This window comes from Cervus canadensis, chromosome 2 (genome assembly GCF_019320065.1).
Source record: "Cervus canadensis isolate Bull #8, Minnesota chromosome 2, ASM1932006v1, whole genome shotgun sequence".
NCBI classification, from domain to species: domain Eukaryota; kingdom Metazoa; phylum Chordata; class Mammalia; order Artiodactyla; family Cervidae; genus Cervus; species Cervus canadensis.
The window spans coordinates 49,644,195-49,671,583 of NC_057387.1; the positions used below are offsets into that span (position 1 = coordinate 49,644,195).

General features: G+C 34.4%; 1 protein-coding gene across 1 annotated transcript in view; it reads left to right on the plus strand.

Annotated features, from left to right (window-relative positions):
- The window catches only part of HFM1 (helicase for meiosis 1), a 121,779-nt gene that overhangs the window by 47,863 nt on the left and 46,527 nt on the right, over positions 1-27,389 (plus strand). The window contains exons 22-30 of the mRNA XM_043448911.1: positions 1,457-1,537; positions 8,325-8,416; positions 9,889-9,995; positions 10,089-10,136; positions 20,778-20,875; positions 20,960-21,088; positions 26,549-26,634; positions 26,870-26,953; positions 27,072-27,229. Coding sequence (XP_043304846.1) covers positions 1,457-1,537; positions 8,325-8,416; positions 9,889-9,995; positions 10,089-10,136; positions 20,778-20,875; positions 20,960-21,088; positions 26,549-26,634; positions 26,870-26,953; positions 27,072-27,229 — 883 coding nt within the window. The remainder of the gene's footprint in view (positions 1-1,456; positions 1,538-8,324; positions 8,417-9,888; positions 9,996-10,088; positions 10,137-20,777; positions 20,876-20,959; positions 21,089-26,548; positions 26,635-26,869; positions 26,954-27,071; positions 27,230-27,389) is intronic.

The following is a 27,389-nucleotide window of genomic DNA, read 5'->3' on the forward strand; positions in this document are numbered from 1 at the left end:
CAGTATTTCATTACATATCTTTGGAAATATCAGAAGATTGTTGAGCATTTATTAGGAGTAGAAATTGTTGCCTCTACATTGTACTGAGACTGTCTTCCAGTAAAAGAAAAAACTATTAGATCCCTAAAAATATTTAGCCAATTTTAATTTATTCTCTACTTGTATATACACATATGGCAAATAAAAATTCAGAGATAAGGATGAAGTAGTAAAATTATCATTCTTAAAGAATAAATATGTTGTTAAAAAATGCTGATAAGCGATAGCTTACATTAATAATGCTGCTGTTGAGAAACAGATCTGTATTGTATTATGCTTTCTGTGTTGACTAAATTTGAAATGGAGTTTTAAACACGTATTTTTTTTTTTATCAAAATGATCAAATACACATGAAATGAGAAATACTTCATGAAATATTACCAAGAAATATCTTGCTATATTCTGGTAACTGTAATGATTTAACTTTTCTTAACTATTGGTAACAGTTCATATTTGTCTTATTTTCAGTTATCATAGAGTGGCTAATTTTTCTCTATAACGAATAGCTCAATTTATTATGTAACTGGATAGAATGTTCTAGTTTCCTTGGAGGTGTGCCTTAAATTTCTTAGGAAGGATCCTTAGCATGGATTATGCTGTTTCCTAAATTTAGTTATATTTTCTTGCTCTGTATTCTCCAGTAGCTTTACCAATGTGTGTGTTTGCTAAACACTTTAGTCGTGTCCGACTCTTTGTGACCCTATGGACTATAGCCAGCTGGGCTCCTCTGTCCATGGAATTCTCCAGGCAAGAATACTGGAGTGGGTTGCGGGGGCCTCCTCCAGGGGATCTTCCTGACCCAGGATCAAACCCACATCTCTTAGGTCCCCTGCATTGGCAGGAGGGTTCATTACCACTAGCACCACCTGGGAAGCAGCTTTACCATCACACTTAGAGTAAAATGCAAACCTTCACCACAAAGTCCTGTTTGATATCCCCTTGCCTGTTTCTCTGACTTCATCTCTTGTCACTTCCCCCTCCTTTTTTCCACTCTGTCCAAATTGGCTATCTTGTTGTTCCTTACCCACATCAAGCTGTTCCCCTTCAGGTCCTTGCACTCTCTTTATTCTTGGAACACATCTCACATTTTTACATAGCCTAAACCTTCAATTTCATTCAGGTCTTTTTGAGGATTAAATGAGATAATACAAATAAATCATTTTAAGTTGTAAATTTTATCACTTGAGTGTTATTTTTATTATTTTTACTGTTAGAAAAATTTTTCAGTGTATTAGGTGGCTCTTTAGTTTAAATAAGATTTTTTCGTTTGTTTTGTTCTTACCACTTAAGTAGGGACTACAGTTCTTCCCAGAAAAATTACACAGAAACACAACTACAGAATATTTAATAATAAATTCTGTTTTTTGTTGCTTCTTTATTTTACTAAAGTTAAAATGTGTTTTTTACAATTGAACAGAATTGTGTTTGAAGAATCTGAATGATTTGTCATCTCTGGACCTGATAAAAATGGATGAGGATATTAATTTCAAACCAACTGGTAATTTTTTCATTGTTGTTAGTAAATTTAACAATTAAGACTAAATTTAAACATTTGTTCCACTAAAATTTAGATGATGGTAAAATTAAATTGTGGTTTCAGTTCTCAACAGGGTATCATCATTATTAGCATGATAAATTTATATGAGTCCTATTTATAAGATTATAGAGCTGCCTTTTTGACAGGCATGAAATTTGTGTCCACTAACTTTGGTGACTTTTAGCAGAGGATTGAAAGTTCAAATCTTTGGGTTGCTTCAGTCCCATTGTAACTCTTGTAGCTAACCTTTTGCCAATTCTTACTTATTCAAACAAGGCTTATAAAGATGGTTACTTGGGGTGCCTTCTCTTTCTCTCTCTGTCTCTCTCTTTTTGTGTGTGTGTGTAATAAAGTTTTATTAAAGTATAAAGGAGATAGAGAAAGCTTCTAACATAGACATCAGAAGGGGGTAGAAAGAGTTTGATTCTATATAGGGTATAATAGAAGCAATAAAGAATGTTTTGTAGTTTTTAGCACACATGATTAGAAGTTTCTTGGGGAAAAATATTGACTTCATTATAACGAATTAATCTGTTTTAAAACAGAGAGTTTGCCTAATAAAAATTGGGAAGCATAGAAAAGTTTGAAAAAATCAATATATGACTATCTAGCATTTCATGTCTCCTTCTATTTTTAAATGCATTTTTCTGTACTTGCAACCATACCATAGCAATGTATGATTTTGTGTCATGTCTTCATTTGTATAAGGTTTTTAAAAACAATTTACCTCCCTAACTTTCAGCCCTAGATTTATAACATTTTTTTTCTTCTCCCATGGTCCTCATTCTGGTAAATCTAATTTGTTTGTGACAATTACCTTCTTTGTATTCTAGGATGTCTCACTGAGGAGGCATGAGAATCACTAATATAACTTCTTCCTTTTTTATTTTTAACCCTGTCACTTTATTTTTAAAATATTTTTATTGGCGTATAGTTGCTTTACAATGTTGTATTTCAGTTTCTACTGTACAGCAAAGTGAATCAGCTATACATATACATATTAGTATATTCCCTCTTTTTTGGATTTCTTTCCCTTTTAGGTCACCACAGAGTACTGAGTAGAGTACCTCCTGTGCTATACAATAGGAGGGATCACTAATATAACTTCATCATCTATTCTTTATATACTTTAATTCTCAAGAATCTTATTCCCACTGTCATTATTTCCCTGTGGAACTTCTTGAATCCACTGATACCATTTCTTCTGCCTTTAAACATACCTAATAATTGATATACTATTTGCTGTCTTTCTTCATCATCAGTGAATACTACTTGATTAATTTTATTCTTTTTAACTTGCTTTTAATTCTCTTTTTTTGCTTCTTTAATGAATTTCTGTTTGCTGACTTTTTTTGCCTTACAATGGGCTTCTTAAACATGCAGATGTTGGACCTTTATTTTCAGTTTATGATAATTTTTTTGAAAACATAATTTACCTTCACAGCTTAAGCTATAGTCATTATGTAATTGTGGTTTTGATCTTGGTCTTTCACCTTTACTGTAACATTTGACCATTAATTTTCTATTGGAAATCTTTTCTTACATATATGACATGAAATTTGACACTCAGAAGCATATAGCCATTAATTTGACCTGGAATACTGTACAATGATATGAACATAAAATCTTTGTTTCAAATACCTGGATTTCAGTTCTGTTTCTGCTACTATGCTAGCTGGGACCTTAAACTCACTAAGCCTTAGTACTAATATATATCTGCAAAATAAAAATATATATTACAAGGATATATAATATATATATTTACCTTATTAGGTTGTTGTGATGATCAAATAGGGTAGTGAACATTTATAGGAAAAAAAATTCTGAAAACATGAGTTATTGCTCTCTTTTGTCCAAGGTTAGGAAAATATCTCTACTTGCCCCTCCTGCTCAATAGCCTAACCGGTTTGTTAAGCCTAAAATTACAAAATGTTTGATGTCTTTGGTTTCTCTTTCACTCCTCACTCATTGCATGTCTAGGCAGGATGTGTCCAAAAGGACAATCCAGTCTTGGAGCTGAAAATATTCCTTATCACATAGCAGAGTAATGTTTCCTAAATGTGGTTGGGTTAACTACTTACTCTCAAAATCATCTGAGAGTGCTGTTATGTTAAAAATGAAACTAATGAGCCCTACTCCAGACTTAAAATCCTCAACTTCTAGGAGTAAAACCTGGTAATTTAGATTTTAAGCTTGAACCCTGGATGCATTTTTGCACATAAAATTGAGAACTACTGCCCTGGGAGTGATATTTCAATAAATAATATAGTGAAAATCTATTCAGATCTTTGTGTCATACTCACAGTTTATCTCAATGTGTATTCTGAGGGTGTAGGGAAGAGATTCCAAACTGAAATAGAGAATGCAGTTTTACTCTAAATCTTCTTTAGGAGATTCATGGGGTTCAATGGCATATTAAATGTGCTAAGAGGAAAAATAGTTAGCCTAGGATTTTTACATTTTTATTTGCCCAGAGAAATGTTCTAAATGGAATATCCATTAATATTGCAAAGAACACTAATGTTCTATCAGTGTTCAGTGTATCAATTCAATGTTAATGTTATCCAGAAACATCCTTACAAACACACCCAGCATAATATTTGACCAAGTATCTGGGCAGCTTATGGCCCAGTTAAGTTGACACATAAAATTTAGCATCACAGCAGCTTAACATAAAATATACTTTCTAGCTGAATGCAGCTGAATTGTCAGAAGAATTATTGTGCATGATGCCTTTTACCTACTCCTCTGTGCTGAGGTTGGTTATATATTCTGCTTTGAAAACACATATTATTCAATTCGCAATCATTGGATATTTTGTCCTTTGTGTTTATTAACTCAGCATCCTCAACTCTTGTTACACCTTAAACCATTCAGTTACTTTAAACACACACAAAGTGTTATATATACATGAATGTACTTATTTCTTTATGAGGAATTTAACATGTATTTTTAACTGTGCTAGTATTTTTATTAGGATTATTTAGGTTAGTTCTTTTGTTACAATGTTGTATGAATTTGTTGTTTGCCTCAATACTTTTTTCCATAAGCGTTGTTATTTTTAGTATGCAGTTTTATACGAGAATTTATAGGAATGCATATACTATATATTTATAGGAAATAAAGGTTTACATAAAAATATAGGAATACTATGTATTTATTTAAGGATAAGAATTTTTTGGAGAAGGAAATGGCAACCCATGGAGAAGGAAATGGCAACCCACTCCAGTATTCTTGCCTGGAAAAATCCATGGACGGAGGAGTCTGGCGGGCTGAAGTCCATGGGATTACATGACTGAGCACGTGTGCACGAGGGTGGAGGGAGATGGGTTGGTAGCAATAAACTGGTAGAACTAAAAAATAAAAAAAAATAAAAATAAATAAAAAAGAATTTTTATTAACTGATTTGTAATAGTTTCATTATCAATCTGTTGTATTTTCTAATTTCCACTGTTTCTTCTTTGACCTATGGATTATTTGGAAATCTGGTTTGTAACTTCTGTACATCTGATGGTTTTCTAATTATTTTTCTTTTCTAGTTTCATTGTCACTGTTCTTGATATGTGATACAGTTGCTTTGTATCAGATAATGTTCTCTGTATGATTTCAGTCTTTTGAGATTTGTTGAGACTTGTTTTATGGACCCATATGTGGTCAGTTTTTATAAATATTTTGTGTGTGCTTATTCTTTTGGTTTTAAGTGCCCTCCCAGATAAATATCATGTTAGTTCTTTGATGATTAGTAAAAGATATTTCATGTATTTCATTTTTCTGATTTGGTTGCCTTCAGCAGAGGGGTTGGTTCATAATTACTTTGTTGTTGTTGTTCAGTTCCTCAGTCATGTCCGACTCAGTCTTTGTGCCTCCATGGACTGCAGCATGCCAGGCTTCCTGGCACCTACCGAACTGGGGAGTTCATCTTTCAGTGTCATATCTTTTTGCCTTTTCATACTGTCATGGAGTTCTCAAGGCAAGAATGCTGAAGTGATTTTGCCATCATAATTACTAAGCCTACTGTTAATGTGGGTGGATGCTCTTTGCATATTATTTCTAATTAATTCTTTTTTATGACTTCATGATCCTTTGTTTTATTATTATTTTCTTTTATCTCTTTGTGTATTTTGTGTATTAAATTAGTCTGTATGTTCCAGTAATTCTGCTTCTTGCTTTTGCCTTTTTAATTTGTAATCATAATACTCAAGTCTCTAGGTATTTTTATCTATATGCTTGTGTTCTTGTCTGGGTTTTTAGCTCTTCTGCCTGCTAATGTATGTGGAAGGAGGGCTCAAAAGACCATGTCTTATTTTGTGCAAATTTAAGGATTAACAACCTTATGAAAATGGACAGTAACTGCAAGAGGCACAGAAAGTCATTAAACTGGGATGCAAATCTTAACCTCTATGAAGGAGAGAGAAGGAAGGAAGAAGGAAAGGAAGGAAAGATAAAAGGAAGGAGAATTTTGTCCTGCATTGCAGTCCTAAGACCATTTGGCAAAGTTGATGGGGAATCTTTAATTCAAAGTTGCCCATCCGAGGAATCCCATTAAGGTCTACCTTAATATTCCTGCCATGCTCAGTCATTTGTTTGGAGCACCTCATGAAAAGTGTGATCTTGGTGTGTACATATGATAGATTCGCAACATAGCAGCCGGGACCATCCATCAGAGCCCTTCTTGCAGGAGGAGATACGAGAGGTGCATTCTCATCACCTCTAGTTCCCTTCCTCACTCCAACTCTATGACTTCTGCTTTGAAATACCTATGTTTGCTACTATGAAAATACTTATCATTCAAAAGCTATATTGATAGCGAGTTGTCTCTTTATTTTCTCTCTTCACGTGCAAATCTTTTAAAATTCTTTCCATTCTGTCTCCCTTGACTGATTTTCTTCATAGTCATTTCTAGGTTATTTATATACCTTAGCTAGGTAACTTTCATTCTTACTAATCAGCCAGCAAATATAAGCCTTTTCTCAAAAACTTTCATTTTCTCCAGCAGGGAGATACTCTATAGTAATTTATAAACATCTAAGATAAGAAGGGGCTTCCCAGGTGACTAGTGGTGAAGAACCCACCTGCCAATGCAGGAAACATAAGAGACAGGGGTTCGATCCTAGGTCAGGAAGATCCCTTGGAGGAGGGCATGGCAGCCCACTCCAGTACTCTTTGCCTGGAGAATCCCATGGACAGAGGAGCCTGGTGGGTTGCAGTTCGTAGGGTCATGCAGAGTCAGACAACAACTGAAGCAACTTAGCACGACACAGTGCAGGATGAAAGGAGCATGGCTCAGGTGGTAAGCAATCCGCCTGCAATGCAGGAGACCTGGGTTAGATCCCTGGGTTGGGAAGATCCCCTGGTAAGGGAATGGCTACTTACTCCAGTATTCTGGCCTGGAGAATCCCATGGACTGTATAGTCCATGGGGTCACAAAGAGTTGGACAAGACTGAGCAACTTTCACTTTCAAATATAATATATACTAGTTCTCTTGGTAGTCATATTCTCACTGTCTCACACACAGCTCTTAGAATATCACTTTTATGAACCACTGCATTACTCACATTTTGGGTGAACATGTTCACTAGACTCCTAACTGAGAAAGTAGCTACTCCTGAGGTTAAGTTCTGTCCACTGTACCTTGTTCCTGATGACTCTAAGTGATGGAATGTCACATTCTTTATTCTTCAGCAAAACCGGTAGCACATAGGTAAATATTAGACCTTTCCTTGAGAAGCAGTATACCATTTTCCTCTTCTCAGCTGTTTTCTGTGTGTTCACTGAAATTCTTTGTGCTGTTTTTGACAACTTATAATTGAAGCCAGTAACCTTTTAAGTGAATTCCATTTCATCAATTACTTATCCTCACTCTGCCCATCCTCCTACCCTCAGCCAAGCTAATGTTTTATTTCCAAAACAATTTAGTTTCAAATTCCAATTTCATTAAAATAATGCTCAAGAATTTTAAGTGGTCCTCTGTTATTTTACAAATCAGAACCAAAATCTAAGCTCCTTTAATAGCATTTCAGGGATCTTTCAGAGTCTCCATATTCTATCACTCATCATGTTTTGATAATAAAAGTAGGCAACATTTATTTAATGTTAAGCACTGTGTTAAGTACTATGTGTATATTATTGCATTTATTTTTCTTCATGATAAACATATGAGATGCATGCTTCTATCATTCCCCTATTACTTTAAGAAACTAGTAACCTGCACATAATTACCTAATAACTAGTAAGTGGTAGCTCAAGTATTTCAAGCAAGTCAGTTTGACCTGAATTTGTAGTTGTATGTTTATTAAGCTATATTTCTCTTTAGAGTATTCTAAAGATAGTCTTTTTAACTTTACTCTTTTGATAAACAAGTCTTGTTCTTTCCTGAGGTCATAATGGCTATATTTCTTTCTGCTAAGGCCTATAGCTTACTTTAAAATGCTACTCAAAGCCCATTTTCTGTAGAAGGTAGTCCCACACTGACCATTCTCTTAGGCTTAATCTCCTCAGTACATAAGTTGGTATATGTAAACATTATTATTAACTGAATTTTGTCCTCTAGCCTAGCTATTTCACATGTGGCTATCTCCCCAGCTAAACTGTAGCTTCCAGAAACTGTTTTCTAGATTTTTCGGTGTCTTTTCTACCTGATGCTATTAAAGGCACAGTAGAGATGCTAAAGAAATGTGTGTTAAACTGATGAAAATGGAAGTTGTATCAGCTGATTTGGAATGTTTATTTTTCCATCTCTCTCTACAGAGGCAGGAAGATTGATGGCTTGGTATTATATCACATTTGAGACAGTGAAGAAATTTTGTACAATCAGTGGAAAAGAAACTTTGTCAGATCTGGTAAATTAATTTTCACAAGAAAATAAGTATACAATGATATAGTATAAAATAATATTGGGGGAAACGACTGATTTGTAGATCTCCTGCAATTTAAGAATAAATGAGCAGAAAAGAAAGCATTTCTAGTAGTGCTTATATTTTTCCTCCTTATTTGCCTTTAATTATGGAATATTAATTAAATTTAAATGTGGAATATTACTCCCTAGACTATATTTCCATTAGCATCTTTGTATTAGGGCTAAGAAAATTTATATACATACCCGAAGAAAGGATAGCAACTACCTTTCAACTTAGGTGATAATTCTGATTACCTTGGTAGTGGCCACCAGGTATAATATGTTGAGAATGATTCCAAGATGGTGTGGCATGATATATTAGGAAAGTCTGCCATGAATGAAAGACACATGCCTATTACTTGCAACTCTTCCCTAAATCCTTTGCATCAGGATAACAATAACAGTAGAAAGAGAATAGTATTGATGATAGGCCAGAAAAAAGAACTGATTTTGGAGAAAACGGGAAGTAAAAACAAGCTATCCTAAAATATTGCCAGTGGGGTAACTTTGTAGCTACCTTTGTAGCAGTGAATAGAAGCATAGTCATATTTTTGGCACCTGTAACTATATTGCTTCTTCCTTCTTTAACTGGGGATATGAACATGAAACATGACTTTTATATTTAAAAGTCATTTAAATTCTCAAATTTAAACTTTTTATTTAAAATATCTAAGTTGATTATTGCAATAAGATTATTATATTGATACTAAAAATTGTACAAAAATTGATGAGTAGAAGGCTTGTATTTTCATGTGAATACTCTAATTTACTTTTTATTGAAGTATAGTTGATTTACAGTGTTGTGTTGAATGTTATTCTTAACTGAGAAGAAATCGAGTTAACTTTAACCTATCTGATTTTGAGTTCTGTAAGTGTAAAAGAGAATTAGAATTAGAAAAGGTGCTAGTTTCATTTTCAGGTGTGAGAACTCAAAGCAGAGTGCTTTGCTCAAAATTATCTGGGAGAATTAGGTAGGTTCTAGAATACAAATTTCTTTATACCAACAGCATTCTTTTTTATTAAAAACTTATCCTCAGTAAGTATAACAATTTGCAAACTATAGAAACCTGAACAATAATATAATAGTAGTAATAGTGGTAGTAATGAAATCTTCATTTATTGAGTGCTTATCATATGATATATGCTAGGCTGAATATTTTAAATTTCATCTTGTTAATCTTTACAGTCTTAGTGCTATAGTCCCAGTGTGTAGCACAGTCTGGCATATATAACAGGTGTTTGTAAATATTTGTCAGTGAATGAATGAATCCTTAAAGAAGCAAAATGTATAAGGCAAAATGTGCTAAATGTGATGTCCCAAAGCAGCATTAAAAATAAATAAGTACAGAAAAATAAATGAGAGAAAAGAAGTAAAGAATAGACATAACCAAATGAACAAATGCTGAAATTTTATAGGTCACAATGATAGCCAGCTGCAAGGAATTTCTAGATGTACAATTAAGAATAAATGAAAAGAAAACATTGAATACTTTGAACAAAGATCCAAATCGGGTAACTATCAGGTACAGAAATTAAATGTTTAAAATAATTTTTAAAAAGGTTTCATTCAGCTAAAATAAGTAATAATAATAAAAGTTTGCCTTGTTTATTTCCAGATTTCCAATGGAAGGAAGGATTAAAACAAGAGAAATGAAAGTAAATTGGTAAAGAAAATTAATTGTGTTTTTTTTTTCATTTATTTTTATTAGTTGGAGGCTAATTACTTTACAATATTGTAGTGGTTTTTGCCATACACTGACATGAATCAGCCATGGATTTACCTGTGTTCCCCATCCTGATCCCCCCTCCCCCCTCCCTCCCCATCCCATCCCTCTGGGTCTTCCCAGTGCACCAGGCCCGAGCACTTGTCTCATGCATCCAACCTCGGCTGGTGATCTGTTTCACCCTTGGTAGTATACTTGTTACAATGCTATTCTCTCAGAACATCCCACCCTTGCCTTCTCCCACAGAGTCCCAAAGTCTGTTCTGTACATCTGTGTCTCTTTTCCTCTTTTGCATATAGGGTTATCGTTACCATCTTTTTAAATTCCATATATATGCGTTAGTATGCTGTATTGGTCTTTATCTTTCTGGCTTACTTCACTCTGTATAATGGGCTCCAGTTTCATCCATCTCATCAGAACTGATTCAAATGAATTCTTTTTAATGGCTGAGTAATATTCCATGGTGTATATGTACCACAGCTTCCTTATCCATTCATCTGCTGATGGGCATCTAGGTTGCTTCCATGTCCTGGCTATTATAAACAGTGCTGCGATGAACATTGGGGTGCACGTGTCTCTTTCAGATCTGGTTTCCTCAGTGTGTATGCCCAGGAGTGATATTGCTAGGTCATATGGCAGTTCTATTTCCAGTTTTTTAAGGAATCTCCACACTGTTCTCCATAGTGGCTGTACTAGTTTGCTTTCCCACCAACAGTGTAAGAGGGTTCCCTTTTCTCCACACCCTCTCCAGCATTTATTGCTTGTAGACTTTTGGATAGCAGCCATCCTGACTGGCAGGTAATGGTACCTCATTGTGGTTTTGATTTGCATTTCTCTAATAATGAGTGATGTTGAGCATCTTTTCATGTGTTTGTTAGCCATCTGTATGTCTTCTTTGGAGAAATGTCTGTTTAGATCTTTGGCCCATTTTTTGATTGGGTCACTTATTTTTCTGGAATTGAGCTGCAGGATTTGCTTGTATATTTTTGAGATTAATCCTTTGTCTGTTGCTTCATTTGCTATTATTTTCTCCCAATCTGAGGGCTGTCTTTTCACCTTGCTTATAGTTTCCTTTGTTGTGCAAAAGCTTTTAAGTTTAATTAGGTCCCATTTGTTTATTTTTGCTTTTATTTCCAATATTCTGGGAGGTGGGTCATAGAGGATCCTGCTGTGATTTATGTCGGAGAGTGTTTTGCCTATGTTCTCCTCTAGGAATTTTATAGTTTCTGGTTTTACATTTAGATCTTTAATCCATTTTGAGTTTATTTTTGTGTATGATGTTAGAAAGTGTTCTAGTTTCATTCTTTTACAAGTGGTTGACCAGTTTTCCCAGCACCACTTGTTAAAGAGGTTGTCTTTAAGAAAATTAATTGTTAAATGTCTTAAAATACTGATTACTTGTCCATGATTCATATTTATGAAGGTTTTTTATAAATTGAAAACATTTTAAATTTGTTTTCCTTAATACAAAGAAAGAACATTTACATAAGAATGAGGAGTCGGAATGCAGATGTAAAATTAATTTCTCCAAACTCTGTCTTTAATTTAAAAAGATAATTTGTGAATTTTTAAATCAACAAACATTGAGAGTGTGATCTGTTGAGGCATGGTAGACAATAGAAAGAAGATGTGCTTCTTATCCACAAGAACTTTCAAGTTGGCTTGAATGAGAACCATGTGTATAAAAATAATGGGCAGTATGAAAACACATGTAGTAAATATCTATAGAACAACAGTGATGTTCTTGGAAAGATATATTAAAAGAAATAACCTGAGTAAAGGCATGCATATGTGATAATGGGGTGACTGTTCTGCCAGGAATGGGAAGTCTGTATAGAGGAGAGTAATTGGAAGAGTGAACTAAAATGATATTGTAGCTTGTAATAACTTTACTCAGTTTGCAATCACACAGGCAATGATACTTTTTTTGCTATGTCAAGTGCTTGGTTTTCTGAGTAGTTATATCTTAGTGTTAAACAACTTGATTTAGATCATGTGACTTCAAGTAAAAATGGTTTTTTTCATGGGGCTCAATAAAACCAGTTGGCCAAAGAATTTCCTTTTGTCTCCTTAGCTAAAGGAGGTCACTCTTTCTCTAGGATACTTCCTAAAGTCTTATTAAACTTTATCTCCCAAATACCTTGACATCTCAGAAACAAACTTCTCGCTGTTGTATACTACTCATCAGGCAGATCTACAGCTTGGAGGGCAGAAATTAGTGTTCTGTTTCTTAGCCGTATTTCTCTAGAAATTTAAATAGCCCCAGAGATCATACAGAACTTAGAGATCATGTACCCCAATCCTCTCATTTTACAAATGAAGTAAGTGATGCCTAGGTAAGTTGTGACTTGCTTGAGGTTATGGTGCTATACTGAGGGCAGCTGTAGAATTAGAATCTAGGTCTCTTGAGTCTCACAATGGATTTCACAATATACCCTGTTGCATTAACTAATGAGTCAAATTAAATCAAGGTATTTTTACACAAGCATCTTGTTGGGAACACTATATTTGCAATTTTAATGCTTTCACTTACCTTGCCTTAGATTGGATCACGTATTCTTTTGATTAGGACTGTCAGATTCTTAAAATTCATGACTTTATAATTATTTCTATATGTATCTTAGGGCTTCCCAGATGGCGCAAGTGGTAAAGAACCCACCTGCCAATGCAGGAGATGTAAGAGATCGGGTTCGATCCCTGGGGGTCAAGAAGATCCCCTGAAAGAGGGCATGGCAGCCCACTCCAGTATTCTTGGCTGGAGGGTCCCATGGACAAAGGAGCCTGGAGGGCTACAGTCCATAGGGTTGCAAAGAGTCGACACAACTGCACACATATGTATCATAAATTAGCTTGGCACACATGCTTGGCACACATGCACACATATGTATCATAAATTAGCTTCCTTTTGTAATTTTCCACTTTATGTCACTACTTGATATGACTAGGAAGAGTGACTGGCTGGGGGGTATTTTCTTAATCTAAAATGTACAGTCTTTTGGTGGATAATGAAGGCTAATACATACCACTTTCATGTCTCTCATATTCTTATTACTTTGCTGAATTTCAGATTGGTTCTTTTATAGGCAGGTGTTTATCCTCTTAATTTAAAAATTTTATCCTTCAACTTTCTGCCCTTTATTGCTGTTTTTTAATTTTTCATAATTCTGAGATCTATCCTCTTCAGCATTAGCTCGTTTTCTTTAATTGGTATTTTTCAATGAACTTATAGGATATATTTCCAAATCAGTGATTTCTTTTCATATTTGTTTCTTCTTATATAATTCTTATATAAATTACCTATATAATAAGTAATGCATGGATTCATTTTTAAAGATTCAAAATTAAAATTTATAAAGCAAAAAATCAGGTCTCCTTTGACCCCCAGAAGTAACTATTATCAGTAGTTTTCTGTGGGTCATTCCAATTTCCTTTCTATTTATTTAGTACATATATATTTAATATGTGCTAATAGACATGTCTGTATATAAAAAGGTCTTACTGTAATTATTGCTCTTGTGATATGAAGATTCTGTATCAGTACCTCCACATATTAACCTCATTTATTTTAATACCAGTGTGTATTTTAACAGCGATGTATTCTATAGTATGAACATACTGTAATTTTTAACCATTCTTTTATTGATGAAGAGTTAGGTGGCTTATAAATTTTTGTTATTACAAATAAGGCTGAAATGAACTTCCTTGTATTTATGTCATATTTTTCAAGAATTTCCAGGTGAAAGGGTATACATGAGAAGATTTAATATTTAATGCAAATTGCATTCAAAAAGCTTCTCTTATTTACAGTTGCCATCCATATTGTAAAAAGAATGATTTCCATACATCCTCCCAATACTTGTTTTGTATATTTGAAGTTTTGTCAATCTAATGAGTAAAAAATTATATTAAAAAATTTTCAAATCTGTATTCCTGTCTTTTTGCCTTGCTATCCCACAAATGACTTCTATTTCAAGGTCACCTCATTGTCCATAATGACTGCTAGAGCTTCAGCCATTTATTACACTTGAATATCCTTTCTCTTTTCAGTAGGTTTCTTGAAAGTCTCAGATAACACTTTCACACTGAGTACATGGCTACAGCCAAGTGCAAAGGAGACAGAGAAATGTCTTGTTATTAGTGTGCCTTTATTAAAATTAGGATTCTGCTATTAAGATGGAAATAGAGAACGAATGTTATGTATATAAAGTAGTCTGCCACATATCCTAAGATCATAGGACTTTTCCTGTCATCTCTTCTAATACTTTAAAATCATTTGATTTTTATCTGAAGGCTTCTCATAGGTTTGGAGTTAATTTTTATGTATGATATGAATTAAGAATTTAATTATATTTCATCCCTGAAAGACAGTCAGGAGTGTTTAATAAATATGTTGTCTTTCTCTCTCTGCCTGTTGATTTGGAATGCCATCTTCACATAAACTAAATTCCTAAGGGTCTCATTCTGGACACTTACTGTTAGTCTGTTTATTTTGTTGCTGTGACAATACCACATTGCTTTACTTACTACCATTTTATTGCATGTTTTGTTATCTGGTAAGGCAAGTCCCTTCTTACTGTTCTTTAAAAAACATTTTGAATATTCCTGCATTTTTCCTCCCTATGAACTTTAGAATCAGTTTGTCAAGATCTAGGAAAAGGCCTTTTGAAATTGGTTTTATAGATTAATTTGTGGAAGAATTATTCTTTCTCAGTACTGAAATTTAAAAGTATGATATCTCTAGCCATCTACTCAGATCTTTTGTCTTTGTGATATTTTATAACTCATCATTTAGGTTTTATATTTCTTCTTTAATTTTTTTTAATTGGAGGCTCATTACTTTACAATATTGTAGTGATTTTTACCATACATTGACATGAATCAGCCATGGGTGTACATGTGTTCCCCATCCTGAACCTCCCTTCCTCCTCCCTCCCCATCTCATCCCTAAGGGTCATCCCAGTGCACCAGCCCTGAGCACCCTGTCTCATGCATCAAACCTGGACTGGCAATCTCTTTCACATATGATAATATACATGTTTCAGTGTCATTCTCCCAAATCATCCCACCCTCACCTTCTCCCACAGAGTCCAAAAGTCTGTTCCTTACATCTGTGTCTCTTTTGCTGTCTCACATATGGGGTCATCGTTACCATCTTTCTAAATTCCATATATATGCATTAATATATTCTATTGGTGTTTTTCTTTCTGACTTACTTCACTCTGTATAATAGGCTCCAGTTTCATCCACCTCATTAGAACTAGGTTTTATATTTCTTGATAGGTCTATTTCTTGGTATTTTATAGAGTTTGATATTGTGAGTCCTTTACACTCCTTTTTATAGTCAGTCAAAAACAATTTTGATTGTTTTACCTGGTTCTCACTGAACTCCCTTAACAATATGAGTTGTCCTTTAGATGGTTTGCTGGGATTACCTAGAGAGACAGCCATATTTATAAATAGTGATGGTTTTATCTCTTGATTTCTAATAGTTTATAACTCTATTTTTCTTATCTTATAGATAAGAAACTATCTTATGTTATAGATAGAACTTTTATTATATGTTCTCTAGTTTCAGAGAGAGCAAATATCTTTGTCTCGTTACTGTTTTAGTTGTCAAGTTTCTGGTGTTTCACCACCAGAGAATTTCTCACACTTTTTGGATTTGATTCTGGAATCCATCAACCTCTTTCTCACTTATTTGTAAAAATAGTCTTGAGTTCAAAGAGGAGAGCCAGCAACCCATTATGGCTCACCATTGTCACTGAATCTAAAAGTTGGATTTCTCTACAATTTATTTCATATTTTTTGTTCTTTGAAGGTTTCTAGCTTTTTTTTTTAATAAATCATTGTTAATTTATATGTTCCTGAGCTATTCATTTCACCCAGCTTGTCAGTTTTTATGACATGAAGTATTTTGTTCTCTAATAAGGTAAAATTTCCTCTAAATATATGTCTTTTCTAATTTCTAATATTATTTGTATCATCTCCTTTCTCTTAATCAGATTTGCTAGAGATTTCTAAATTTTAATCTCTTCAAGCCATTTATTTTTGACTTATTTGTCATATTTAATATTCTATTAATTTTACATTTTTATCTTTACTATAATTTTCTATTTCATTAATTTCTCATTTTGTCTTTATTTTTTCTCCCATCTACTTCATTTTGTAATCTTTTCAACTGTATTTTTCTCCATTTATTTTGTTTTTTTAAAATTTTCTATAAAATATGTCAGACAAATTTTCCAGTGAGTACCACTTTGAGTGGTAAATCTAATGTTCTATAGGTTTTCTAAGTCTATTGCTGTTCTTTCTAAATAGTTTATAATTTAGTTTTTAGTTTGGTTTCCTCTTTAAGAATTATTTTAAATTGCTTAAAATTTTTAAAGTAGTAATTTTTTAAAATAGTCATTCTTTTGTTGTTAATTTCTAATTTTTGTTGTTCAGTTGCTCAGTCATATCCAACTCTGCAACCCCATGACTGCAGCACACCAGACTTCCCTGTCCTTCACTATCTCCCAGAGTTTGTTTAAATTCATGTCCATTGAGTTGGTGATGCCATCCAACCATCTCATCCTCTGTCACCCCCTTCTCCTACTGCCCTCCATCTTTCCCAGCATCAGAGTCTTTTCAAATGAGTCAGCTCTTCGCATCAGGTGGCCAAAGTATTGGAGCTTCAGCTTCAGCATCAATCCTTCCAGTGAGTATTAAGGGTTGATTTCCTTTAAGATTGACTGGTTTGATCTCCTTGCTGTCCGGGATACTCTCAAGAGTCTTCTGTAGCACCACAGTTCAAAAACATCAATTCTTCGGCATTCTGCCTTCTCTATGGTTCAGCTCTCACAATTGTACCTGACTGCTGGAAAGACCATAGCTTTGACTATATGGATCTTTGTCGGAAAAGTGATATCTTTGCTTTTTAACACACTGTCTAGGTTTGTCATAGCTTTCCTGCCAGTGCTTTACAATTTTCAGAAGTTTCACACACATGATTTCGTATAATTCCATAATCATCCTATATTCCTCCTACCCTTATATTGCCCTGCTCCCATCTCTCTCCCCACTGGTAATCATTAGTTTGTTATCTGGATCTGTTTCTTTTTTTTGCTTTATTCACTAGTTTGTTTTATTTGTTAGATAACACATAACAGTGGTATCATATAGTAATTGTCTTTCTCTGTCTGAATTATTTGACTTAGCATGCTGTGCTGTACTTAGTCGTTCAGTTGTGTCCAACTCTTTGCAACTCCATGGACTGTAGCCTGCCAGGCTCCTCTGTCCATGGGGATTCTTCAGGCAAGAATACTGGAATGGGTTGGCATGCCCTCCTCCAGTCATTTAGCATAATGACTCCAAATCCGTCCATGTTGCTGCAAATTACAAAATTCCATTCTTTTTTTTGTGGCTGAGTACTAGTTCATTGTATATTTATGTACCACAATCTTTATCCATCCGTCTGTTGATGGACACTTAGGTTGCTTCTATTCTTTGGTGATTGTAAATAATGCTGCTGTGAACATTGGGGTGTATAACCATTTCTAAATAGATGTAACAAAATAATTTTCAGAAGCATATATTATAGCCAAAAAAGGTAATTAGTCTGTTGTGTTGTTGTTTAGTCCTGTCCGACTCTTTTGCAACCCCATGGACTATAGCCTGCTAGGCTTCTCAGTCCCCGAGATTTCCCAGGCAGGAATACTGGAGTGGGTTACCATTTCCTTCTCCAGAGGATCTTCCTGACCCAGGGATCAAATCCATGTCTCCTGCATTGGCAGACAAGTTCTTTACCACTGAACCACCAGGGAAGCCCAATTACTCTATAGTTTCAGCTATATACATCCATTCTGAGATGTGAGTTAGTTGCTTCTTCCTATTTTCATATATTGTTTACTAAAAGCAAGCCATGAAATATAATTATTCTACCCTTTCTCTTCGTATACCAGTTTTTGATCTTATAATAGATCTCCCCAGAAAATACGAGTCTAATAATTTTAGTTAGAATCTTAGGGGGATTTACATATCAAGGCCTGGTTAGATAAGTAAACAGATAAAAGAGGTAGCAAAGACCTGAGATACAGTAGGTACAATAGATAGTAACTCCTTTTCTCCCCTCTTGCTAAGTCACTTCAGTCATGTCCGATTCTGTGCGACCCCATAGATGGCAGCCCACCAGGCTCCCCCGTCCGTGGGATTCTTCAGGCAAGAGCACTGGAATGGGTTGCCATTTCCTTCTCCAGTCTTCAGTTCAGTTCAGTCACTCAGTCGTGTCTGACTCTTTGCGACCCCATGAATCACAGCACGCCAGGCCTCCCTGTCCATCACCAACTCCCGGAGTTTACTCAAACTCATTCCCATCGAGTCGGTGATGCCATCCAGCCATCTCATCCTCTGTCGTCCCCTTCTCCTCCTGCCCCCAATCCCTCCGAGCATTAAGGTCTTTTCCAATGAGTCAACTCTTCGCATGAGGTGGCCAAAGTACTGGAGTTTCAGCTTTAGCATCAGTCCTTCCAATGAACACCCAGGACTGATCTCCTTTAGGATGGACTGGTTGGATCTCCTTGCAGTCCAAGGGACTCTCAAGAGTCTTCTCCAACACCACAGTTCAGAAGCATCAGTTCTTCGGTGCTCAGCTTTCTTCACAGTCCAACTCTCACATCCATACATGACTACTGGAAAAACCATAGCCTTGACTAGATGGACCTTTGTTGGCAAAGTAATGTCTCTGCTTTTTAATATGCTATCTAGGTTGGTCCTAACTTTCCTTCCAAGGAGTAAGCATCTTTTAATTTCATGGCTGCAGTCACCATCTGCAGTGATTTTGGAGCCCAGAAAAATAAAGTCTGACACTGTTTCCACTGTCTCCCCATCTATTTCCCATGAGGTGGTGGGACCAGATGCCATGATCTTAGTTTTCTGAATGTTAAGCTTTAAGCCAACTTTTTCACTCTCTTCTTTCACTTTCATCAAGAGGCTTTTTAGTTCCTCTTCACTTGCTGCCATAAGGGTGGTGTCATCTGCATATCTGAGGTTATTGATATTTCTCCCAGCAATCTTGATTCCAGCTTGTGCTTCCTCCAACCCAGTGTTTCTCATGAGGTACTCTGCATATAAGTTAAATAAGCAGGGTGACAATATACAGCCTTGACGTATTCCTTTTCCTATTTGGAACCAGTCTGTTGTTCCATGTCCAGTTCTAACTGTTGCTTCCTGACCTGCATACAGGTTTCTCAAGAGGCAGGTCAGGTGGTCTGGTATTCCCATCTCTTTCAGAATTTTCCACAGTTTATTGTGATCCACACAGTCAAAGGCTTTCACGTAGTCAATAAAGCAGAAATAGATATTTTTCTGGAACTCTCTTGCTTTTTCAATGATCCAGCGGATATTGGCATTTGATCTCTGGATCCTCTGCCTTTTCTAAAACCAGCTTGAACATCTGGAAGTTCACGGTTCACGTATTGCTGAAGCCTGGCTTGGAGAATTTTGAGCATTACTTTACTAGCGTGTGAGATGAGTGCAATTGTGCGGTAGTTTGAACAGTCTTTGGCATTGTCTTTCTTTGAGATTGGAATGAAAACGGACCTTTTCCAGTCCTGTGGCCACTGCTGAGTTTTCCAAATTTGCTGGGATATTGAGTGCAGCACTTTCACAGCATCATCTTTCAGGATTTGAAATAGCTCAACTGGAATTCCACCACATCCACTAGCTTTGTTCATAGTGATGCTTTCTAAGGCCCACTTGACTTCACATTCCAGGATGTCTGGCTCTAGGTTGAGTGATCACACCATCGTGATTATCTGGGTCATGAAGATCTTTTTTGTACAGTTCTTCTGTGTATTCTTGCCACCTCTTCTTAATATCTTCTGCTTCTGTTAGGTCCATCCCATTTCTGTCCTTTATTGAGCCCATTTTTGCATGAAAAGTTCCCTTGGTATCGAATGCAGAGTTCCAAAGAATAGCCAGGAGAGATAAGAAAGCCTTCCTCAGCGATCAATGCAACAGAATGGGGAAGATCAGAGATCTCTTCAAGAAAATTAGAGATACCAAGGGAACTAATAAGCTACCAATCTTCAAATGTTGAACAGAATCTTCAGCACCTAACAGGATGCTTTACCACTCAGAAGGCACTTAGTAAATATTTGTTGATTATATAAATTGTGTTGTTTTCTATAGTACTTATATATAGTAAAGTTCAAAGACAGAGCTTTATTGGAGAAAAATATGGAAACAATTTTAGATGTGTTGAGGTGGAAAGAAAAAACAGTCTAAGTGCAAGTGCCCTGTGATCATTTGAAATTTGTCAGTCTAGAGATTATAATGAAAGTCTTGAGAAGAAATGAGATTTTTTTGAGAGAAAGAGAGGTTGAGTGAATAAAGAAGAGTAGAGAAATAAGAACTGACCTTTCAGAGGTTGGGAAGAGGAAGTCAGCAATGACTTGCAACAATAATGATAAAAGATACAGAGCTGTATAATGTCACAGAAATCAAGGCAGAGAGGAATTTTAAGAAGACGGACTTAAGTCACTATGTCAAATATTGTGAGACAGTAATTTTTAAAAAGAAATAATGAAATTTTTCTTTCCCCAGTCTTATTCAGGCTCAGCTAGGATGCATTCCCGTACAAGACTTTGCTTTGACACAAGATACCTCAAAGATTTTCAGAAATGGCTCACGAATTACAAGATGTATGTTATAGGCTTGTTAGATTTTCAATATTTTCCCAGTAAAATAGTATACTAGATTTAATACTGGAAACTTTTTTTTTTTAGGGTTATCAGATTTTGTGGCTACTCAAGAAAAGTTTGCTGTATTATTGAACAGTTTGATTTTAGCTAAATGTTTTAGGTGTAAACTTTGGGAAAACTCTCCACATGTATCCAAACAGCTGGAAAAAATTGGTAGGTACTGAGTACAGGTAGGCAGTGTATCAATGTCTGCAACTTATTTTTGTATTTCACTGTTAGGAAAATTGTTCTATGATGGTAGACCTTTAAGGAAAAGTGTGCCTATGGGCCTAAGTAAGTTACTGTACTTTCCTTCTCTTGAAAATCTGATTTTCATTTTCTTCTGCTTAAACAGTGCATTTGAAATCAATTTAGAAACCTAATAAAAATGAATACTCTTATTTTAAAATTTGTTCTGAAACCAAACCAAGAATGAAATTTTATTTCACTATTACTATTGAAATAGTAATTAGGTAACTATATTGTGTTCTTTCTTCTACTTTTATGACTATTTGGTTTTGATCTCAATGACAAGGTACAGAGCTAGCAGTCCTGGTCATTCCCAATTCATTACAAAAAATTATGCCACTTATTTATACCTTTTTCAGTAACATTTCAATGTTAGTACTGATTTTCATAGAGATACTATAAAAATCTTTAGACAAATTTATTTCCTGTCTGTTGGGATCTAGCTCAGAACACAAACTCAAAAACTCTAGAGGGTACTATTTACAAAGACTGGGATATGCCTCAAACACTTTGGAATTTTCCAGTTTGGTGTCTTTGACTTTGTGACCCTACTCCCTCTTAGATGGCTAAGGACCCCAAAAAGACAGTTGTTATGTCATGACTGATAGTCTTATTAACTTTATAACTTTATATGCATCTTGAGGACATTAAAACTTTAGGTAATGGTTTGCTAGGGGTTCTCTGATTATTCCTTAGAACAAAGATCTCTAACTATTTTGTGAGGAAGTACTACTTTGTATTTCCCTGAAGTTTGAAATCAGTGAAGAAAATCAGTCAGGAACTGACCAGTCCTGGGAGCTGGGGTGAAGGTGGAGATTGGATCATGAAAGTAAGGTCAAAGTAGAAGAAAGTTTCTTGATTAACGGCTCACCTTCCTGTCAGTATTTAAGTCCTGGCAAACCAAATGCCACACCCACTCCACAAATACAAGATTTCTGAATTAGGGAGGAGGTTACATACAACATTTAGGAAATCACAACTTTCAGAAAAATTTGAACTTAGGTAAAATGGTTATTAATATTATAGCACTAAAACACTTACCTTAGAAAAGTAGAAAGGTCTCAAAACAGTGATTTCAGTTTTCATGTTATGAGAAAAAGAGCAAATTAAACCCAAAGTTGGTAGAAAATAAGAATTTTGAAAGAACATAAATAAATTAAAAACAAAAGTATCAATGAAACAAAAAGATGATTATTTTAAAATCATTAACACTCTAGTCAGACTGATCAAGAAAGAGAAAAGATACAAATTTCCAATAACAAAAATGTGAGATATAACTGTAGATCTTATAGATAACAAAATGATAGAAAGAAAATGTTATAAAACACCTTATGTCATTAAATTCTTCAACTTTGATGAAATGGGAAAATTCCTTGAAAACACAAACTGACAGAGCCCACTCCAGAAACAGCATGAGTAGGATTATATTTATTAAATAAATTTGTAGTTTAAAACTTACAAAGAAAACCCCATGCATAGAAGGCTACACTGGTGAATTCTACTGAACATTTTATAAGAAGCGGTATTAACTCTAAACACTTTTTCAGAAAATTTAAAAGGGGGGTGATAGTTCCCAACTCATTCTATGAGGTCAGCATTGCCTTGTTATCAAAACCTAACAAAGACATTCAAGAAAAGGACAGACCAGTAGCCCTTAGTAATATAAACGCACTAATTCTTTATAAAATTTTAACAAATTGAACCAGTGATAAAAGGGGGAACATATCATGGCCAAATGTGGTTTATTCCAGCAATACAAGATGAGTTGACCACTTGATGTCAATCAGTGTAATTTATCATATTAACAAACTAAAAAAATAGCAGATGGTCATCTCAGTAATGTTAAAAAATTTGACAAGATGCAAAGTCCATTTCTAATAAAACTCTCAACAAATTTAAAAAAGGAGGAAATTTCTCAAACTGATGAAGGACATCTATGAAAAACCTATAGCTAACATTATATTTAATAGTGAAAGGCTGAATGCTTTACCTCTAAGATAGGAGGAATGAAATAAGGATGCCCGCTGTTACTAATTCCAGTAAACATTATACTAGAGGTTCTAACCATACAATCAGCCAAGAAAAAAAAATGAAAAGCATACAGTTTAGAAAAGAAAGAAGTATACATGTTTTTATTAATACATGATCACATGTTCATCTATGTAGAAAACTCCATGGGAGGTAGGAGAGGTTAAGCATGGTTGAAGGATACAAGGTCAATATGTAAAAATTAATTTTATTTCTACATACTAGTAAGAAAAAATCAGAAGCTAAAATTAGAAAAACTATGCTATATTAGTTTTCTATTGCCATCATAACAAATTAGCACAAACTTTGTGACTTAAAGCACCAGAAATGTATTTTCTTTAAAGTTCTGTAGATTTCTGATGTGGGTCTCACTGGGATAAAATCAGGGTTTGGCAAGGCTGTTTTCCTTAGGGGTGAATCCATTTTCCTGCCTTCAGCTTCTAGAGAATACTTGATTTCTTGATCATAGCCCTTTTCCTCTATCTTCAGAGGCAGCAAGTGATCTTAGATTTGGCAGAGATGTCTTAGAATCAGTGCAAAAGCACAAACTATAAAAGAAAAAAAAGTGGATTTAATTAAAGCTTTGCTTTTCATAAAATACTGTTAAAGAAGGAGGAGGAAGAAGATAAAATAAGCCACCAGACTATAAGAAAATATCTGCAGAACATATATCTGATGGAGGACTTATACTTAGAATATATAATAAGACAAACCACTGAATAAAACAGTGGGCAAAAAGATTGAAACAGACACATCATCTAAGAAGATGTGTGTATGGCAAATAAGTGCCTGAGAAGATATTCAACGTCATTAGTCATAAGAGAAATGCAAATTAAAATGACAATGTGATACCAGTACACATCCACACAATTAAAATTAAATGTGTTAATTTAATTATATCTATCACAATTTATTAAATTTGTTAATTTAATTAATTTAATTTAGCACAATTAAAATTATACAGTACACACAGTACACAATTAAAAATTGACAGAGTGCTGGAGAGAATATGGTTCAACTGGAACTCTCACTGTGGAAATGTAAAATGTTAAAACCACTTTGGAAAACCATTTGATTACTTCTTTAAAAGTTCAGCATAAACCTACCATGCCACCTGGTCCTGTCATGGTTAGGTACCCAAGAGAAATAAAAGCATGAAAGCATGTAGACACACAATTCTAGTAACAAAGACATTGGAAAACAGCCTAAATATTTATGAACAGGCAAATGGAAAATAGTGTTATATCCCATGGTATGGATATATATCAGTTCTGTTCAGTCGCTCAGTTGTGTCTGACTCTTTGCGACCCCATGAATCGCAGCATGCCAGGCCTCCCTGTCCATCACCATCTCCTGGAGTTTACTCAAACTCATGTCCACCGAGTTGGTGATGCCATCTAGCTATCTCATCCTCTGTCATCCCCTTCTCCTCCTGCCCCCAATCCCTCCCAGCATCAGGGTCTTTGCCAATGAGTCAACTCTTTGCATGAGGTAGCCAAAGTAATGGAGTTTCAGCTATACTCAGCAATAAAAAGGCATGAAGTGTTGACACAAATACCAACATGGATGAATCTTAGAATAATCATACAGAGTAGAAGAAGCCAGACTAATTACATTTAAATGAAAGACTAGAAAATAGAATAGTAATAGAAAGCAGATCAGTGGTTGCTTAGGGACAGTGTGGGAAGGGCAGGACAAATTACAAAGGGGCACAAGAAAACTTTTAGAAGCAATAGTGTTGTTTATTAGCGTGGTTGTAGTGATAGTTTCTCATACACACATAAACACACAAAATCACATGTCGAGTTTATTGTAAATCACTTATATTCAGTCAATAAAATTGTAAAAATGAAAAAATATTCACTCACCAAATGAGCAAAAACTACAAGTCTTGTAGGAGATAAAATAAGGTTATGAACATGCTCATGCAGTGTTGGTTGGAGCTTGAGTCTAACAATATCAATTAAAATGCACAATCTTTTTAAAACAGCTGTTTCATGAACAGTTAAATTTATAGAAATATTTCCACAAAGGTACAAATATAAATTTGTACAAAGGTACAAATTATTTATAATTGCATAATCTTAAATGCTCACCAGTAGCAAAATCATTAAAGTATTAATTATCCATAAAAATGATTATTAATAAAATTTCACTATATTCGAAGAAGTCAGTCTTTCTGACTTTCTAGAATACTGTCAGTCTGGGCATCAGTTGCGTCTTATCCCTTCCAAATTGTTGAACACAGACATTTTTCATACTTCCTCAGTACAGCTGAACAGAAAGAAACAAATATTGCCCAGCAAAATTCATGTAATAGAAAAGTGAGAGAATCCAAACAAAAAAGTAAATTGAGCATCAGGAGAAAATAATGAATACAAGTAGATTTTCAACAGTGTTTATCAACTAAAAATTAAAACTCAGGAAAGGTTATAAGGGAAAATGGAAATTAAAATTAAGGAATTAAGAATACTAGGAGTTGTGTCTTAAGAATGAGTAAGAGAAATTCTCAAAAATAGTCAGCTTTGAGTAAGGAAAGACGTATCATACCCTCCCCAGTAATATATATTCCTTAAACAAGGTGGTACTACTTTGGAAATTTATACTTCAGACAATATTTTCTATTTGAGGATTTGGCTAAATTCATTCACGTGAGTATAAGAATTAAAAATTACAGTTTCTTAAATGCATAAAGAAACAGAAAAGGTACAAAGGCAGAAGAGCTCTTGATGTATTTAAGGAGCAAAATTAAAGCTGATGTGGCTGCAATATAGTCAGCAAGAGGGGAATGGCAGGAAATTAGATTGGAGAGGTAGGCTGTGGTCAAGTCACGTAGGTAAGAGAGTTTGAAATTGCCACTTTATTCTAAATGCAATGGGAAGACATTGGAAATTTTAGGCAGAAGAGTAAAATTATCTAAATTAGTACAGCAACAGAGAGAGAACTCAATTTCTAAGACAAATGCTCAGAAAGCCATAGCTTCATAAAACACTATTCCATCCCTGAATCATGTTGCCTTTAAAAAAAAAAAACACGAGTATAACCATAGAGGTTTCTTGGTACTTGCTCCGTGGATGACAAGGTAAAACTAAAGGTTGAGACATCACGTGAATCAAAGAATTCCTCTTTATTTTGTAAAGCATATGAATGTTTTATTTAAGTTTGGAAAAATAAATATGAAGAACCAAATAATGTCACAGTCCAATCAAGCCAATTGAGAATATCTTTTTAAAACTTTAAAAATCATTAGTCTGCTCTCAGATTTTCTTTTTTTAGTAATGTAGTTGGTAAATATTTAAGTGTAGATTTAGTTTAAAATGTATTGTTTAAAAACTATGTTTGATTAATTTTCCACAGGTATAACATTATCAAATGCTATGGTAAATGCAGGTTTGACTTCCTTTAAAAAAATAGAAGAAACAGATGCAAGGGAACTTGAGCTGGTATTTCATATTTAATTATTCCTAATGTTACTTGAATTCTGTATATATTCCAAAGCCTGACCTTTATATCTTTATTTCTACTAAAAAAATGATTTTCCCGGTCATAGTCATATGTATTTTTAATTTAAAATTTTGGGCAATAAGGGTATTAAAATTGTTAACTCTAAAAGGTATTTTACTGAAAGAGTTTTTAGTGTTGTAGTAAGAACATAATGATATAAGTATGTTGTTTTAGATTTTAAATAGACATCCCCCTTTTGGAACTCAGATAAAAGAAACAGTGATGTATCTACCAAAATATGAACTTGAAGTGGAACAGGTAAATATTTTCTATTTTTCATATGTTTTGATTTTCAAGAATAAAGCTACCCATAACTGATTTGGAGCTAAGTAGTAAGGTTATTTTTAACACATTTTATGCCTATCCTTTTTTAAAGATTACAAGATATAGTGATACCATGGCAGAAATATTAGTGACTGTTACATTAAGAAACTTTGAACAGCTACAAACTAAAAGAACAGCACCAAATTCTCACTATGTCACCTTGATCATAGGGGATGCAGATAATCAACTGGTTTTTAAGCACAAAATTATGTAAGTATGAAATTTCTATTTATTTTATTTTTAAGCATGTATTATAAAAGAAAAATTCTGCTGAAGAAAAGAATAGTAAAATAATGGTGGGGTCAATTAAATTACATTTTCCTGATTCTATAATGGGATAAAAGAAATTGTCTATTAAAGAAGGTATTAA